Raw genomic sequence first — 18,223 nt, 5'->3', positions numbered from 1 at the left:
AGATGAAAATCTGCAAGTTTCAACGGAAATGCTGATATTTTTTTTCTACAAAAACGCTTTGTGAGGGAAAATGTGGTTTGTGGTACTGTATTATTTATTTATGATTTATTATTATGAATGTAGACACAATAACAGACTGGTGGAATGTAAGGAAAGGCATTACATTAAGTACTGCACTTCAGTACAAATTAAAGGTACCTGAATTTATATTTTAAGCATTTGCATGCTTGTACTTTGTATTTCAAAAGGAAATATTCAACTTGTTACTCCACTTCATTCATCAGACAGCTTTTCAGATGGCTATCATATCCTTTAATACATTTATCTGATTATAAGAGAGCTACAAGACCTCTTGTACCTCTTAAAATACACACACAGCTAACATGTGCAAGTTATTCCGCTATAATATCTGTGCATGTATATCAACATATGATTTAAGTACAGTGAAGGTTAGGCACTCATAAATGTTGTTAATGGTTTGGAGAAGATTAAGGTCAGGGTTAAACTCTCTTCACTGTATGCTGTAAATCACAAGAAGATGTCTAAAAATGTTTTAGCTCATTTTCTGCAGTGTGGCCACAAATACCAGAACACATAAAGCTGACGGTAATAATCCAAAAATAAAAACCTTTAACATAGTTTTCATTTCGAGACATGTAGGGTCGATCAGCTCTTATAAACTACGACTGCATCACTTACCACTGATGGTGGCAATCATACACTCCTCATTAATTTTGACAGGGAGCTTCTGCAAAATGTCCCCCAACACAGTTGCATAGCTAATGGGGTACGTCTAAACCTTTTTCCTATCTGCCTTCGAGCCTATTCATCCGTGTGGTCTGTCTGTCTTTGTCAAATTGTACATGTGGTGCTGAATAACTTTGATATCAAATTATGTTTCTTTCTTTAGCGAGAAAATATGTTTAGCTACAGTATACGACTCATCCGTCGAGAGATACAATTACAAAGTCCTGTTTTTGACAGACGCGCTGATGAATCGGATCCATCTTCTACAAATAGAAACCGTTGATAAAGATAGTATCTTGGCTTTATCTAATCTCTGTGTCTCTTTTCATCTGTTTTACAGTAAGTGATACTTGCTGATAGCAAAATGTCAACAGAGAAATGTCTTTGATCTTTGAGTTATTTCTTTGCCGAATTGTGGTACATTCAGAGGTTGATCTACCTTCATTGTATCAAAAAAAACCTGCATTTACAGGTCAATGTATTATTTTCCTCCATGGTAAACCTGTCACCTTTTATCCATGCTTGTATTAGTCTGAATTTTAAAAAAAAACATGAATATGCTGTGTCATGATGTATCAAGATAATTTACCCATTGGCTGTCAATGATCACTACTAGTAATTTAAATAAAGGGAGCATGTGAGGTAGAAACATTTGTTGTGCTTGTGTCATAGTAAAGGAATGTATGTAAAAGAAACCAATAAAAAGGACGTGCCACAGCAATTTGGCAAAGGTTGTGAGTGTAGACTTTCTGCAAAGTACAAAAGTCATCCAAAAGTAAAACATTGCTTTAAGGTTCGTAGAAACTGTGATCGCTGTTCAGGACAGACGAGAATTCAGCCAGAATCGCTTCTTCATGAAAATATGCAAATTAGTGCAAGATGGCGTAATTAAACTCCTTGCATTGCTCCCAAACCAGAAATATTCAATTTATAATTATTTGAACTTGAGAATGGCTGCAATTACAATCTAATAATATTAAGTCATGATCCAAAAATAGTTCACTTTTTGTCAGTCAAACAATCACTGAGACATGCTGAATCATGTTTTCATAGTCCTCCTTTTATCTGTTCACCACAAATTGCTTTGCAGAAAACAAAAGCACAGCAACTACATAAAAGACTTCACGATATAGTTTCTTCTCGTCAGTGTCCCAGTTTGAAACAAGCCGATGTGCTTAAAAGTGGAGGTGAAGGAATTATTTCCCCAGCATTAGCAACCTCGAACATCCCTCTCACGTGCAATGGTCAAACGCTTCTCCTCCAATTACTTATCAGCAGCAGTAATGGGATCTGTGGAGCATGAGTGGACAGTTTAAGAGAGTAGACCAGCTGAAATCTCACTTTTTGGTCAGATGAGATCCACCGAGAACAAGAATGGACTCTGAAGGAAGACTCACACAAATTCGGGCGAGGGTAGACGTGAGTGTAAAGCTTCCACACAGAAGCAATTATTTTGTGCAGTGCTCAGCAGGCCCATTTCTTTAATCAAAGGCTTAGACATCTTTAAGTTTAATTAACATTGATTAGCAGAATGTTGTCAGGATTCCAAAACCCTTTTTTTTTTAAGCAATTGGTCATGGGTGCACTCAGCAAATGGGTTGAGAGCAAGCCAGAAGAACTGCAGCTATCGATATTCCTTTTTAATTTTTAACTACACTACTTTATTCTTTACTCTAGCTTGTGCAAATTGTGCCTTATTGTTCATTATGAATGATCAGTGGGGACTCAGATTCTTTACTCAAGCAAAAATTTAAAAATATCACTGTGCAAATACGATGTTTTGAGAAAATAAGACTTCTGGGACTCTAAACAAGTTGGTAGATTTTTGCAACGTGTGCACAATTAACTGTAGCTCTAAAGGAAGTATATTAAAAAGTGAGCCTTCTGAAACGTAGTGAAGTACAAGTATTAAGTAACACAAATACAAATACCTTCAAGGTGTACTTAATTACTAAGTCACCTTCAATGAATGCACAGATGTAACGTATTCATGTTTAGTCACACTAAGCTGGCCCTCTTCTCCTGCCCTTTGACGAACTCTCGTCTCCCTGCAGCGACTCCATCACTGCTGCGTCTGTCCTCAAGTCATCCTGATAGTCTGACTGTATTTATACTCAGAAAAACAAGATTCAGTTCCTTACATTTCAAATGAATTAAAATTGGTAAAGGCAAACACTAAATAAAAGAAACAATATCTGAGTAATCACAGCACCTCAAACAAGATATAGGTAAAATTTCACAAACAACCTTTTTGCACACAGAGCTTTGGATGACGTCAGTGAACCCAGGACTTTAAGGTACGTAGGCACATAAGAAGGGGCTTCACACTCCATCCAGCGTCCGTAAAATGCCTAATCCTTGCTTTGATGAGTGTGCAGTCATCGAAAAGGACACCGCGGAAGGCTTGGCGAGAGCTGGCCGTGTCATATCCTCGAGGGATTGTGTGCGTTCCCAAACACACTGAATTTCACACTGAATTAGCCAGACCAGCTGGTACAGGGAGATATTGATTTTCCAACAGAGTTGAGAGGGGAGGAAGGAAATGTAGCACCCAGACAAGAGAGAGGAATATTGGGTGGCATTATGTGAGAAGAGCAGCACACGCGGCACGAAGGACAAAAAGGCTGAGGGAAAAATAAATGATGGGACCTGGCCACTGAAACTTTATCAGTTTCGTGCTCCTCAGCATTTATAGTTGGGAGATGATCCAACTGCTGCCCTTTCACACATTTAGCTCAGTCTACCTTTGAAAGCCCTGGTCAACCCACATTCCATTTATAACCTCTACGTTTTTGTCTCTGCTGGTTGGCTTTATCCTCTCCTCACAAGACGAGGGCTTTGAGGCTAAGCATATTACCGGGACTAAAGGCTATGCCGACAGACAGTTACAGCATCCAGATGCTGTTTACTTCTGCTGACACAATACATTCTGGGATAGTCTCTTGCCGACTGTGAATTCGAGCATTTCCATCACATTTGAGGAACAAAATATAAAAATGTAATTAACTATGTAAGGAAACGTTTTGCCTGTGGTAAGCCCGGCTACTGGGAGATAACTGTACCAAATGAGGGCAAGAAGGGTACATTTAATTTAATTAACACAGCTGCCCTGACCCCTGATTAAAAATAGGGATGCGTAACAGGAGAATGAGAAAGTATAAGGAAACTGAAATCCCAAAACATTACACTTTTTTAAATAAGACAACTAAGAACTTCAAAATGATGAGAGAAAAAAAGCAAGAACAAATTCCCAAAAATAGATGATCAGTAAAATATGATGACTACAATGTGAAACAATATTATCAAGACTAATAATAACATAATAGCAATATGCTATACACAATTTGTTGCTCTCTCAATGAGCAGGCAGCAACTTTTGGAAGATTTTGGAATAGCATCTCAGAGTTTCACACCCCGTTAACGCTGGAAGACCACATCTCTGGGCGTCCCATCAGTGCCAGGTTCACTTGAGTGTTACTATGTATTGTATGTGGTATTAAAGTGTGACTACTAGCTTCTTAGAGGTGCATAGTGCGTGGTAGTGGGACTTATTGAAAAGTCTGTCTGAGGTGTTCTTACCTTGCCATTACAAGGCTGCTGAGAGAGCTCAGACGAACACCACAGGTGGGTCGCCAGCTTACAGGCTTTACAACGCAGCCCCTGCTTGGAGTTTCCTGTAGAGCCAAGACAATCCAACACATCTTAGTAGACTGAAGACAGCTGTCAATACTGATATTATCAGGTTAAGACCACTGAAAACCACAGTAGTAGGTGGAGTGATGATAATCGCAATGGGAAGCAATAACGTTAATTATTTGTTGTCGCTCAGCGTGATCTGTCTGGAGTGTTTTTGTTTAATCTTTTGCATAATTAGTGAGTGAAATATTGGATTTTCTGCCAGTTTTTCATCAATGGTTTTTAACAAACCCCAATTTCTAGCTTTGTGACTTTTTTCCAGTCTTTAATTTGTAAAAGAATTGCAATTGTAGGCGCTTCAAACAATTAAAAAGACTCTCTAGAGATGCTTTGAAACTAAATCTGAATTGTTATTTTAACAAACTATGCACACCAGATTTTTGCCTCACATGTCAATCCACAACCAAAGTAGACAATCAGTTTTGACACCGACATGCTTCATGTTACGCATGCAATTGTTTTTAATGGACTGGCCTGTACATTACACAGTAAAGTGCAGTATGCTAAATGTATTTGTTTAATAATTTCGTAATTTCAATCATAAAGCATTTGAGCTAAAACAATGAATGCACAGTAAGCCCTGGTCTTGAATTGTGAAGAGCAGCTCTGTAAGTAATTAAGCATTTAGAGTTCACAAATGTGTCCCCTATAAACAATTATCAATCCTGAGTGTGATCCTGAGCCATAGCTCGGGGTCTTTACCCAGCTGATCGTACAGCAAGTTTTTAAAAAAAAATCAGTTTCCTCCCTGTTCGGAGGAAGTTACCGTCCATCCTAATCAAGACATTAGACCTGTTCAACTGACTTGGTTTTCATGAACGGCTGAAACATGTCAGCTTGCCAATTGTAAGAAAAGGAGATGCAACTCCCCCGGGGAGGCATGTAAACATGATTGACCACAGAGCTCACTTTCAATAATTTCCATTGGGACAATTTTATGCTGAAGAAATAGACCAATACACCCAAGTAACGCTCTTCAATCATTTTAGAACCGCAAACAAAACTGGTTTCATTATTCTGGGAGCAGGATTAAGCAGAATTCCCAGTGGACAAAACTTCAGTGAATAAACATGAAATATATGCAGCTCCCTTTAAAGTTGATGTTCCCTCAAGCTTATTTTTAACTGATGTATTTTTTCATTGGTGAGGAGCACAGGGGACCGTACTTGGACTAAACTTCATTAAAAAAAGAATATGCTTGCCTAAAAAAAAAAAAAAAGACCCACCCTTCAGCAAAAATCCACTGACCAGCTTACAGTACGAGTCTTTTTGCACAAGTATTTCCTCCATAGCAGTGATGAAAGTAACCAAAATGTTCTTGAAATAACCGGCACAGCTGACTTACCTTGGATCATGTGTTTGCATCGCTGGCAGCTGGCCGGCCTCCGGAAGACGTGCTCTTGGAAACAATGGGTCTTGACCGGCTGGGCCTGAGACTTTTGCTGGGTTTTGAAATTCATTGATTTTGAGGGACTGATGGAAGGTGAGCGTGACGACAGTGAGGGGTTCGGACTGGTAGACGGGGAATGTGACGGAGAGCGCTCATAAGCCAGGGGGGACTCGGAAACGGGTGGAGGAGATGGCGGGGGTGGTGGTAAGGTGATCAGGGCCGAGTGAGGGCGGGAATCGCCGTTACTTCGCTGGAAAAAGTTGTCGACACTCTTGCTGCGCATGACTGATTTGAAGGACAGAGAGCGCTTCAACCGCTGTAACTGGAAGACAAAAAAAACAACAAGAAAACGTAACTGGTGACTTGAAGAATATGTAAAATTACAACTGGTTCAAATATAAATGTGTTTCCACTGAAGGAAGTAAGAGCCAACCTCTGAAAGTCTCAAATAATCTATTTTATCAATCAGCTACTCGCTGTGAACAAATAGATTCCACATGAACTCATACAAAAGTTCAACATTTCACACAAAATATATCTTATGTGTGTTTTTGTCCACGCTCTGACGCCAGCTTGGCTCAGATGTGACGCCATGCAGTTTGATGCACCAAGTAACATTTAATCAGAATGTGACGAGCCACAGCAACACAATCCACTAACTCTGAAGTTGATTGTCTAGTTTTGACTATTTCATGTTATAGAACAATACTTATCCAGAAGCTTTGAGGTCTTAAAGTGAATATTGAACCTGAGAACCATTCTCTCTTTTAACTGTGACATGATATACAGCAAAGGGTGACATTTTAAACACGAAACCACAAAAGTGGCTTTTCAAATGCTAGAAAAAAAGAAGTTTACAGCTTAAGGGAATGTGCAGTATTTGAGAAATCTGTTAACTAACAGTCTGTCGGCTCTACCCTCTGACTGTCCTTCCCATGCGAGGCTGGCTTCTGGCCATCCATCTCCAGCTTTTTCACCTCTTTCCTTAGATCACAAAGTTGCCATCCCCTGCGAATCCACACGCGTCAATAGCCCTTAAAATTCACGTTTGATTAGTTTTATTGAGCGGCTGCACCTTCGCATTTGAAGCAGTCAGTGATGCACGGCAAACACTGTGTTTATCTTTGCCGGCCTCGATCTCTTGCATGTTGGCTATCCAGTGCTTTTGGCTACAATAAAGGGGAACTGATAATGACAAACAATTACGAGGACCTAGGAGCGATGGGATCCAATATATGGAACCTGCTGTGGAGAGAGTTGCCTGGAGGATGAGGGCAAGGATGTAATAAGTCCTGAGACTGAAGAGCACCTCCTCAATTTACACAGAGCTCATTAGCTGTCTGTATTAGCGACTGGGTTGATAAGCAGAGACCGGTGTCTGACTTCAAACTTCTACAACATTTTAATGTGGAGTTGGTTGTCTTTTTAGTGCCGTTAACAGATTTTTTGTAGGGATGTTTTCTCTGCTACAAAAGGTAGTATCCTCATTGCACCTTTGAAAGCCATCGTAAAACCCATCTGATCAATAGCATTGAGCACATTCCTCTTTTTCTTCTTTAAGCTACAGATTCTCAGATGCCAATTAGTTTGAGTGATGAAAGAGTCCTCTCTGTTGACCCATTAGCGAGTGCCTCTCATAAATGTTTTCTACAGGGAGCTAAGTCCATGCTTTCCTTAATGGCCTTTTCTTGGCTCGACTGGTGGCCCATTCAGTAATGGATGTTCCTCTCTATTAGATTTTAAACTTGTCTGACTTTGTTAATCTGCTCTGTGGTGAAGGCCAGTCTTTGCCCCAGTTTTAGGTTGAAAAGAACAATTTCATGAGGCACGAACTAGGCAACACATGACTGATAACCAATAGCTGAATATACCTCCCTGATCTTTGACTAAGATTAAAAAAACACAGAGGACTATAAGGATAAAAAAAGAACAAAAGCTTGTTTAATGCCAGATTTATTTAAGTAGTTTTAGACTATTGACTAATGATGAAAATAGGAATTGGCTACTACTATCAACTTTAAATTAAGGTAAATATTACACTACATAATATAATATTCTGGATAAATGTGTGCTTCTAGCTTGTTAAAAGTTTTTTTTCTGTATGAAATGACTATGGCTTGATGCACATTTTGAGGTCCAACTGGCCTAAATACCGTCATGACATAAAACCCTTCCAACAACTGAAGCTCTGACACAGGCCTTATTGGTGAATTATTAAATTTGTCGCTATTAATGTCCTTGGTTTTAAAATCAATAGCTCAACAATCACAAACGCTTGTTCTAATGTGTGGGTTCCACATATTATATAATTTGCATGCACTTAGGTCCATGCACAGTAGTGGTTTCACATTCAGGACCATGGTCAGTTGTTCACAAGTGTTGGCCTCCAGCCAGCTCTAAACTGTCGACTATGGTTTTGGGTACTACATCATAACCATACAGTATACTTTAAAGATGCTTCTAGAGGAGTGTGGTGGGCTCATTCTGATTGGTTAAGTGTTATTGATGATCCAACACTGCCTGTTAAAAGGGATCTAACCTCGGGTCTTCAACACATTAAAGCACGCTTGTTTCAAGAAGAACTAAAGCCTGGTCTCATTTCCAGGGCATCAAATACTAATGCTTTGTCACACCTCTTGGCATGTGACATTGATGGAAAAGGCACCCTGTTAGAGTTCAGAACGTTAACTGTCATATAGTTTGAAGTGCTGTGCGACCCAGTGCATTAGCAAGTGCCTCTACTTAAGTGCACAAAACAAGTACGACAAAATCATTACTGTGTTGCTAAGTTTCTCTGCTGCGGGGCATCACACGCACCACTATTATTTATGGTTACTCATATTATATGTGTGGCTTTGCGTTATAATGTATGCTACTACAGCTTCTAGTGTTTTTTTTCTTATATCCATAACATCCTTGACTGAAAACAGAACAGAAATCAAAAGCAACGCTCTAATGAATGCAAATCTCGATATTTCTGCATGGCCCTCTTGTATCTCTCTGTAAGGTTTTGAAAAGTCTATTTATGGATCACAGAACTAGAGACCCCATCACTACTGACAGCAATTAGCTCATCACAGTGAACATAGTATGGCGTACTAGAGCAGACTGGTGTTTGAGAGAGAGGAGGAAGCAAAGAAGTATGAGGGCACTCAAAGAATGTGAGACAAAAAATAAGTAAAACTAGAGAAGAGAAAAGCCTAGTGAGAGAAGAGATGGACCGAAAATACTTCACCACCACCATCCAGCCCTCTTGTCTTTGAAAGCCCAAAACACCAGGGCCTTTCTCTATCACCCCTCTGACAGACAAATGGTACAATGGAGATAGAGCAGACATCTCAGCCTTGTTCTTCAGCTGATTGAAAATGAGCACAGAGCACAAGGATGTTTGGTGAAGGTTTCTATAAATAGGCTGTTGTGTGGAATGCCTGGATATATTAATGATTAAGCAGTGGGGGGTGGGTGTTCACACAAGATGCCTGTGAAAGGCAAAAAAGTCATCCTGCTGCCACTACAATACAGTTCCATCTCCCATGCTTTTCTAAACTGTCCTTTTTTTTATACAACAGAGGTGCTAGAGTGAGGCGATTCAGGAAAAAAAGAGAAAAATATCCCCAATTATAATTCTACATGTTGACAAACCTTAATGTAAAATACTTTGGTAATAATGCTTTGAGGTTATGTCTTAAAAACACATACAGTCTTAACCATTTGACTGCAGTCTTTCTGAATACAATGGCTTCCATCTTACGATCAATCTATAATAAATCATGCTATGATACACGCTATCGGACTATCCATTGTTTTTGTTTTTTTTACAGAAATAAAAATAAAAACATAAAACAATAACAATCCTGTCACTTAAGATCTGCCAGCAGTTTTAGCTGCCAAACAGTGGGCGCATGTCTGGCGGTCTGATCTAGCCATGGTATCAGTCCATTGTGCAGATACATAAAACTCTATACAAATACATATAAGCACGTATTACATTAGGTGTATCAGCCTGGTTTGAATAAGAATGCATGTTTTAGTCTTGTTCTGACACCAGTGACATCCATGAGCAGAGCCAAAGCTGCCATTGTGCCTTAATATGCACAACCATTACATCAGTATACTGCATTGTTGAGAGCTGTAACAGCCTATTCATGGATGAAACATTAATATATTCAAATTCATTGTACGATGCAGAACAAATTACTCATATTCCTACAATATTAGATACAGTTCTATCTGTATCTAATATTGTATATTAGATACAGATGGAAGAGAAACTGCGTCAACCATCATAAAATCTCCACATTTGATCGGTTTGAATAGTTTTCCCAAGAGTGCAACAGAGTCCATAATAATCACAAGGCCAGTCCAAAAGAGTCTGTACAGTATTTTTACATATGTACAGTGTTTTGTGCATGTTATTTCAACATGTTTCTAAATGTTAGTTCAGTGTATTAGTACCTTACTGAGCAGTTTAGATATATAGACAGTATTTAAATGTGAGCTAATGCACTAGTTTCCACCTGTCTCTGTGTGGAAAAGTAATTGCTCAACCATTATCTGCAGTTGGAAGACGGCAAATTGCTCCCCAATGTCTGCCAACTCGCTCATAACATGTCCACTGCAACGATAGTCACCCGGACATCTCTAGCTCCTCATGATATTAAAAAGTATTACTGGACACACAAGAAACTGATTAAGTTTGGCATTCTTCCTGCAGTGACCCAAGCTTTAAATGAAAGGAGACCTCATTAGGCAAAACCTTTTGCGCAAATGGAAAGTTGCGACGCCTCATGGCACAAGCTGCAATGTAGGGTTTGTAATGAAGTGAAAACTTCCTAGAACTGCGCAGAACTCACAAAACAGATATTTCCTCTATCAATGTTGATAAGGGATTTATATATGTTGGGGAGTTCACACCATACAACAAGCATGTGAGGTGAAGCCCTTAGTATTTCTGTCAAGTTTTTTTTAAAATCATATTCAGATGTAATGACATTTAATTTCGTATACAAGTTTTAAAACACTCCGGAGGTTGATCTGATCTGACATTTGGCTCATTTGATATCCGCTGCATTACTTTCCAAATTACGCACATAAAAACGTTATTACTCAAGACAATATAGATTGAGACAATTACAAACTCACAGACGGGAGGACAAGCTCGTTTTAAGCATTTTACAAATGGAAAAGAGAACCTAAAGCATCAGAGGTGTTTCCGTGATCTATTACACCACTGATCTGCTATAGTAAGTAAGGTAAAAGGAAAAGATGGGAATCAAGGTCAATTATTCTCCTCCCGTCCTCTCATTGGCACATTAACAGCTCTTTGTGTGGCTCCCACATACCTGTCCATAGTTTGGACGGCTGTTTCCTCGTGATGCATGACCCTCTTGCTTGCAAAGACTTTTCCAGCTCACATGCTGCCTCACCGAGTGGGCAGCAAAAGAAGCTTGCATTTCCTCATTCAGCCGTTTAAAGGGCTTAACTGCGCACAGAGCTTTTGCAGTTAGCATTAGGTGAGTACCACAAAGGCTCCTTGATTCCAACACAATGGTTAACAGTACTCATTGGGATGTTTATGACAGTTTGGTTACTCTTTGACGACTCACTGTCTCGCATTTAACACAGATTAAAAGTACAAGATAGGTGACTGATGTCGGTTTTTCATTTAAGATGCACAAAATATGCAATTTACTTCTACATTCAGCAATCTTTATTTCAGTTAAATAAGGAACGGATGTAAAAAACGAGATTCAGGGATAGATTTTTCAAATGACAAACCACAGTGGAGAGTAAGTATGTCTTTATTTTTACTTTAATAATTAAATGCTATTTCAAGCCAGTAACTTACTTGCCGTACGCTCTGGAAGAGTTGAAAAATAAAGTGACATTGTAGTTGCTAAGCAACACAAGCTCTTGTTTAATGATTATTTGCTGATGCATTAAATATTGAAGAGGTCTTGCAGATACATGTGTACTTTTCACTGTTTTTCTCAAGGTGAGTCGGCCATTTGGAGCTGAAGATCAGAACTATCATTAAATAAAATGTATTTTTCAGAGGACAAAACTAACTCCAAAAGCCCACTGTCCCTAAAGCACCAACCTAAGGTCATACTTTAGACAAAAGTTAGATAAAGGCCATGTGTATTCCCAAATGACTCCGCTCTAACCCCGACACTGCACGTGGGCTTCTGCTGGATCAGCAACATTTGAGGACTCAAGGACAGTAATGCAATGACTTCATCACTATTCCAAACAGTGATGGACCAACACTGGATACACGAGCGCAACGTTGGAAAAGTTGGTTTGCATTCATTTATAGCGACAGTATTGATGTCCTATTCTTTGTTTGTTTTCTGTCTTTCTGAATATCCGCCTCTCCTTCATTGTGTCTGTCACTCTGTCACCCGTCATCTGTTTTCTGTGCAGACTATAGTTTGTTTCAAAGGTCAGCGGCACAAGTCAATCATCCTGGCGGCAGAAACCCAAACATATCATGATCTGTCAGAAGTGAGTGATGTATCCTCCTGCTCACGGCGACACGGAAGAAACAAACACAAGGAGGCAGAACACGTTTTGTTCAGAAATGTCATTGACACAGTCAAATCCTATGAATGGCGCAGATGCATGCTGTGCAACAGAAAATCTCATTAAAGAAGTTTAGATACCTTCTGACACAGGACCTCAGAAGTTAACCAAGAGGAAATTAAATGTCTCCCAAGTCAAAACGTGTCCAAAACTAATGAAATACAACAATAGCATTCTCCAATTTATAGTGACACGTTTGTGTTTAATGGTGCGTTTCATGAACTGAAGAAATAACAAATTGAAATTTGATTGTTTTCATGTTTGCACATTTATGGAAAGTCATTTTGAGAATTCAAGAAGTATTAATCAAAAAAAGAAAAGATTTGTACTGTAGTAGGTTTTAACTGAGTGAACTGGCCACCCTAGTCTTGTTTCATGCTCAAACAAAAAAGAGACATGTCTTCACAGTCTCTCGCTTGTTCTTTTCTGGTATTAATTTGTGATTCTTTTCTCTTTTACAGTTTCTTATCTCCACCCTCCTGCTTTCCTCCTCACACGTGTTCTTCAACCTCCTCATCTTTCTTTACATTTGTCTCGTTCCTGGCAGGACCGCAGGCTGGCTATTGTTAAACCACTTTCATCCTCTCAAGCACAGTTAATAGAACAGAGAAAGGAAATACATACTCAAAATGGGGAGACATAAATTCATCAGACGAATGAGAGGAGAAAAAGGGGCTGATAAGAAAGTTAGTGAGAAGAACAGCAAAAAGGAGCTCTGAGAAAGTGAGTGTGAAGGGCAAAGTCAGAGAGAAACAGTTGCCATAATTTTACCTCATAAAAACGTCTTTGTGTTGGCTGAGAAGGCAGTGTGGAGGCCCTGCGGACCGGGGCATAGCACCACCATATATTATCAGCATGAACGCAGACTGTGAATATCAAACTTTATGTGCCGGCTGATTCTTTGCACAGCTCTCATTTCCTCCACAAATAAACATAGAGTTTAAAGTATAGTTCCACATTTTGGGAAATATTGGTTTTCACGATGAGAGGTAGATCAGAAGATCAATGTCATGATTGTGTTAGTAAGTTCAATATGAAGCTGCAGCTGGTTAGCTAAGCATGAAGACTGGCAACAGTGGGAAATTGACTGTGTCTGAAGATAACAAACATTGGATTCGTAACACCTCCAAACTTAATAATGAACACATTACATGTTCTTTGTTTAATCCATACAACATGGCAATTTGCCTTTTAATGGCGTCATGTGCCAGGTTAAATGTTACTTTGGATTCTTTAGGGAAACATTTATTTCTCGAGCATGACTCCATAGCGAACGAAGAATGAAAAAACGAAGGAAAGTCTTGATGAGAAGACACCGAAAACATCTGTTTAAAAACTTGTGCAGTGCAATCAAAGTCTCATTGATGCAGTCGTATGCTCACGACTTCCCAAAAACATGCATCTTCACTAAACCTTTACTATTTAAACACATGACAATTTGCAAACAGATGTCTTGATGACGTTTTGCTGTTGTTAAACGCAGCCCTTTAGCCATTTACAGACTTTTCTCTGTGCTTTGATTCCTCGTTCACTGCGGAGGCAAGAAGTCAAGGTGACGGAGTGAGTAACTGACATACACATGATCATTTTGTGGGTGAAGTTATTCCTTTCACCATTGCTTTGTCTCTCCAAACACGTCGACTACTTTATTGTGCTTACCATACCACGATATGTGAAACAATTGAATGGCATGCTCTTCAAGTGATTAGAGAGGAATAATAATAACAATACCCATTGTAGGTGTAGGAGGTGGAATAACTATTCATTCTCTGTCACAGCATCTATTAGGAGCACTCTAGAAAGCTGGTAGGCCCACTTATAACTGTAATAAACACTCTGAGAGCCGAGGGAAGGCACGGAGACGGCGAGGGAGAGATGAAGGAGAGAGAGCTGATGAAGAGATGAGAAAGACTGCAGAGAGAGAGAGAGAGGCGGTAAGAAGAACTGGGAAAGAGACAGACATGGAAAGCAGCGTATTAAAATAGTTATGAAATGCATACAGCACTGTACGCAGAAGTGAGAGGATGAAGAGTATCAGAAAGAAGCAAGTGAAGCTCTAGAGATACCCTTAAGCAGACTACTCTAAAAGAGACCCCGCAGTTGTAACACACATTCAATCTTTTCCCCTCCTCATTCTTCTTCGGCGGGATGTGGAGCGGTCGCGGCTGCCAGCAGGGACTCGGCAAACACAGAGCTACACGGCTGACGCAGCTCGAAGGATTGCTTCCTCCCCGTTCCGTTTTGTCCGGTCGACCATTTGTGTGAATTATGACCAGCCCACAGCAAGACACAGCAAACAGCTGCTAGCTGATTGACTCGTAAATCCATGCAGCACCTCGACGACCACCATCCATTGTGTTTGTCTGTAGTCAAATAGAAAAAGCAAGAGGCCCGTCCAGCCGGGCTTGTTTCGGGTCTCTGTCGTGACGACCAACAAAAGCCAACCTTAAAGTGATTTGCGGCTGCAATTAGGGCCGTTCTCGAAGCTCATTTGCCAATGTTAAAAAATACATGTGATGCTCTTGGCCCCCAAGTCAGTAAGTGATAAATTATTGTCCATTTATTGATGAGTCCATCTTTTTTTTTTTTTAAAGAAATACTGAAGATTAGATTTATGCAGGATATTATACTCCTCAGGATTACCAATAAAGAAGAAGACTGACCCGGGCACCAGGAGTTTAGGAAAGCTTGTTCCTTGTTTGTGCTAATACAAATGAAAATGTGGTTGGTAATATGCACACCTGATACCATGATAAATGCCTTCAGGTGGGTCATGCTTTTCTTCCTAATCTTGGGGCACCTTCTTGAGCGTAGTCAAAATTTAGTTTTAAACCATCTGGCATTTGTCCCTTGTTTTGCAAGAGGGCCACAACAGCAGCAGAAACAAGCTGCAAATACAAACAGGAAAAAGAAGACAGGTAACAGCACTAAAATTAGACTACAAGTAAACTAAAAACAGAGAGGAGTAACATGGAGTTAACAATGATCCCGAATTCTGCCAAATATTCCAGATTCATGTGGCTGGAGCTGAACACATGAAGACTTTCTTTGCCATCTCTGACCATTCATCAGCAGCAGCTATGTGGCTTACGATCTGGGATGATGAGTGAAAGATGAACTCAAGATGCAAGATGGTTATGAGTTGGATAGTCCTTCGGCTAATCTCGTGGCGGATTGTATTTCAGCCGGGACAGCACAGGAAATAGCGTATAGGTCACAGAGAATGTGGGACCAGCAGACCCAAAGCAGGTGAATCTATCCACGCCTCTCACATGTTTGCCATCCGGGTACCTGTGATGGTGCCATGTGTTTTGCAAAAGAAAAAATGCTACCCCCCCCCCTCGCCCCCCCTCCCATTTGGTACAGGTTGATAACTCATCTGCTTGGACGTAGTATCTCCATTACTACATGTAGTTTAAGTTTCTTGAACTGGAGTCTTTAATATTTGCATACATTCATTCCACACACACGCACACACACGTAAGGTAATCTATGCCCTCTGCTAACTCTGAGGTCAGGTATATTACACGATTTAAAGCGGCTATTACAGCGGCTTAGAGTTGTTATGCAACCAATACAGAATTAGCCTCGTAAGAAAGAAACCACCTTAGTTAAAATTGCCATACAATTCCTTTGAAGGTACAGACAGAGCAGTAACTTTCGAGACAAACGTGCGTTAGCTTAAAAAAAACAGATTGCCATAATTACACAGGTGTGTAGTTACCTTTGACTCAGGTTGGCTGGGCACGGTCGTGTGTGGTCGGTGAAGATTTTGTGGTTCGTTCTCCTTTTCGCTGATTTCCGTCATATCGGTTCAGCAAAACGCTCCTTCAACAGCAAACCGAAACAAACGGATAAGTCCACAGCGACAGAGGAACGGAGGGAACTAAGCACAAAGAGGGTTCAGCATCGCCACAGTCCGGAGAGGTAGAGCTGTAGTTTTAACTGTCAAGTCATCTTTCATCGGAATGATACGACGCTCCGACGAAAAGGTGCTTCTTATTTCGTGCGTAGGACTCTAAATGTGTGCAGAAATCGCCGCTGTGAGGGGATATCCAGTAGCCACTGCCGGTAGTCGGTGCCGGTTTGTCCACTTCTCCCCGCTGTCTCGCGCCTCTCACATCCACCGGCCAGTTTTCCTCCCCGCTCGCGCACACACGCGCTCTTACAACAACTTTGATTTCGCCGTGGCGAAGTGCCTGGCTCGTTCTGATTGGTCGAGACGTCTCAAAATCCGCTCGTGGGACCGGTGGAGCGCGTCCTGATTGGCTCATGGATGATGACGTTTGGAGAAGTAGGTAGTACAAGATTTAAGATTGAATCCTATGTTGTTTAACTTTTGGGACACAGACCTCCGTTTACTTTCCGGTATATAATTACTTGATTCACTTTCATATTAATCGAAATCAAACCAACATGAAATCAAAAGGCCATTGATGCAAATACATCCATACATATAAACATATAAATATGAAGCAAATACATCCATTGTTTGGGTTCATTCATCATCGAAATGCATGGAAACAATAGAGCAAAAACTAGAGACTTGAAAAATATAATACCAATACCAAGTTCTGCTAAACAAACAAAACAAGAAACCAAACAACTAGTAAAATAAAATACAATCCCAAACTATTATGAATAGAGCAGTAAATCAAATACTCAAAACAAATAGGAAATAGCTGCTAATGCTCTTTTTTAGCTTCCATGCTGGTGCTGAAATGTATTTAAAGTAGGTAAGAGCAGACTGTAAAACTTATCCGGCAAGCAATGCTGATTGGTAACACAATGGTTGAGAGCCACAGGCGACCAGAGGAAGAAAGAACCAGTCGACAAGCATAGATGGCTATTTCAGCACCAAGGACAGCTCCTCTCTGCCTGCCTGCCTCTGCATGCAACTATTTATACGTCTTCCCTTCATAAAACTGTGTGGTTTCATACTCACCACAGTATGTTTATTTTTAATCGAGACACTGTGCATTATATGAGTAGGATCTAAATATAGATACAACTTGGAAGAAAGAAATGGCGCCGACTACTATTTTCTTCTGCTTCTCATATATATTTGCATGTGTGCTTGATAATAACCCCAACCCTAGCTGAATAAGTAAACATTCATTAAAATGTTACCTTTAGCACTGGATATCATTAATATTTAAATATAATATTCTCAAACTCACCAGTTTATCCATGAGAACGGGCAAAACACGGCATCTATCTGTCTGTCCGTCTGTAAGCGAACACATCTTTCTTCTTTCGTTGAGCAAGGTATTCTTTCAGAGGCAGAGTGAGTCTGTACACCATGTCCCATTTTTTTTAGAAGCAGTTGTCTGAAACAATCATAGCTGGCCTTGAGCAGGTTGACAAGCCCCCGCCATTCTCCATCACTGAAATGATACTGTGGCAGGTAATTATGCAAATGAAAGACCCTATTATTTTATCATAAATGCGTGAAAATGATGATAAGGACCTCTGAAGGGCTTCTCAGTGTATTTGTGTGTCAGAGACAGAGCTAGTATCAGCTTTAAAACTCAATAGGAAAACTGAACTGATGAGGTTGTGACCTTACCGCTTATATACAGTCACCATATAATGTTTTAGTGAATATCTGTGTGTGTGTGTGTGTGTGTGTGTGTGTGTGTGTGTGTGTGTGTGTGTGTGTGTGTGTGTGTGTGTGTGTGTGTGTGTGTGTGTGTGTGTGTGTGTGTGTGTGTGTGAGAGAGAGAGAGGGGAAGGGGGGGTGGAGGATCTAAATGCCCAATGGCTATTTGTGTCTTATGTATGCAAGTTTCATAACTGTTGGTC

The 18,223-nt window shown here is 40.1% G+C and overlaps 1 protein-coding gene across 5 annotated transcripts in view; it reads right to left on the bottom strand.

Moving 5' to 3' along the window:
• The window catches only part of LOC137789985 (SH3 and cysteine-rich domain-containing protein 2-like), a 22,786-nt gene extending 5,858 nt beyond the window's left edge, over nucleotides 1–16,928 (bottom strand). For 3 of the 5 annotated variants that reach the window (XR_011077867.1, XR_011077868.1, XM_068583891.1), the window contains exons 1-3: nucleotides 16,143–16,926; nucleotides 5,789–6,155; nucleotides 4,327–4,421 (exon numbers count right to left, since the gene is read on the bottom strand). Coding sequence is in view for 3 of the 5 variants with exons in the window: in XM_068583891.1 (XP_068439992.1) it covers nucleotides 4,327–4,421; nucleotides 5,789–6,155; nucleotides 16,143–16,226 (546 nt within the window). In the remaining 2 variants the exon portion in view is untranslated. Of the gene's footprint in view, nucleotides 1–4,326; nucleotides 4,422–5,788; nucleotides 6,156–16,142 lie in introns of all 5 variants that reach the window. The other 2 variants (XM_068583890.1, XM_068583889.1) reach the window with 2 other exon arrangements.
• Nucleotides 16,929–18,223: the final 1,295 nt, after the last annotated feature.

Source organism: Clinocottus analis, unplaced genomic scaffold, assembly GCF_023055335.1.
Source record: "Clinocottus analis isolate CAN_PGR_092001 unplaced genomic scaffold, fCliAna1.0.p SCAF_19, whole genome shotgun sequence".
In the NCBI taxonomy this organism is placed as follows: Eukaryota; Metazoa; Chordata; class Actinopteri; order Perciformes; family Cottidae; genus Clinocottus; species Clinocottus analis.
This window is presented reverse-complemented; position numbering and strand designations above follow the sequence as displayed.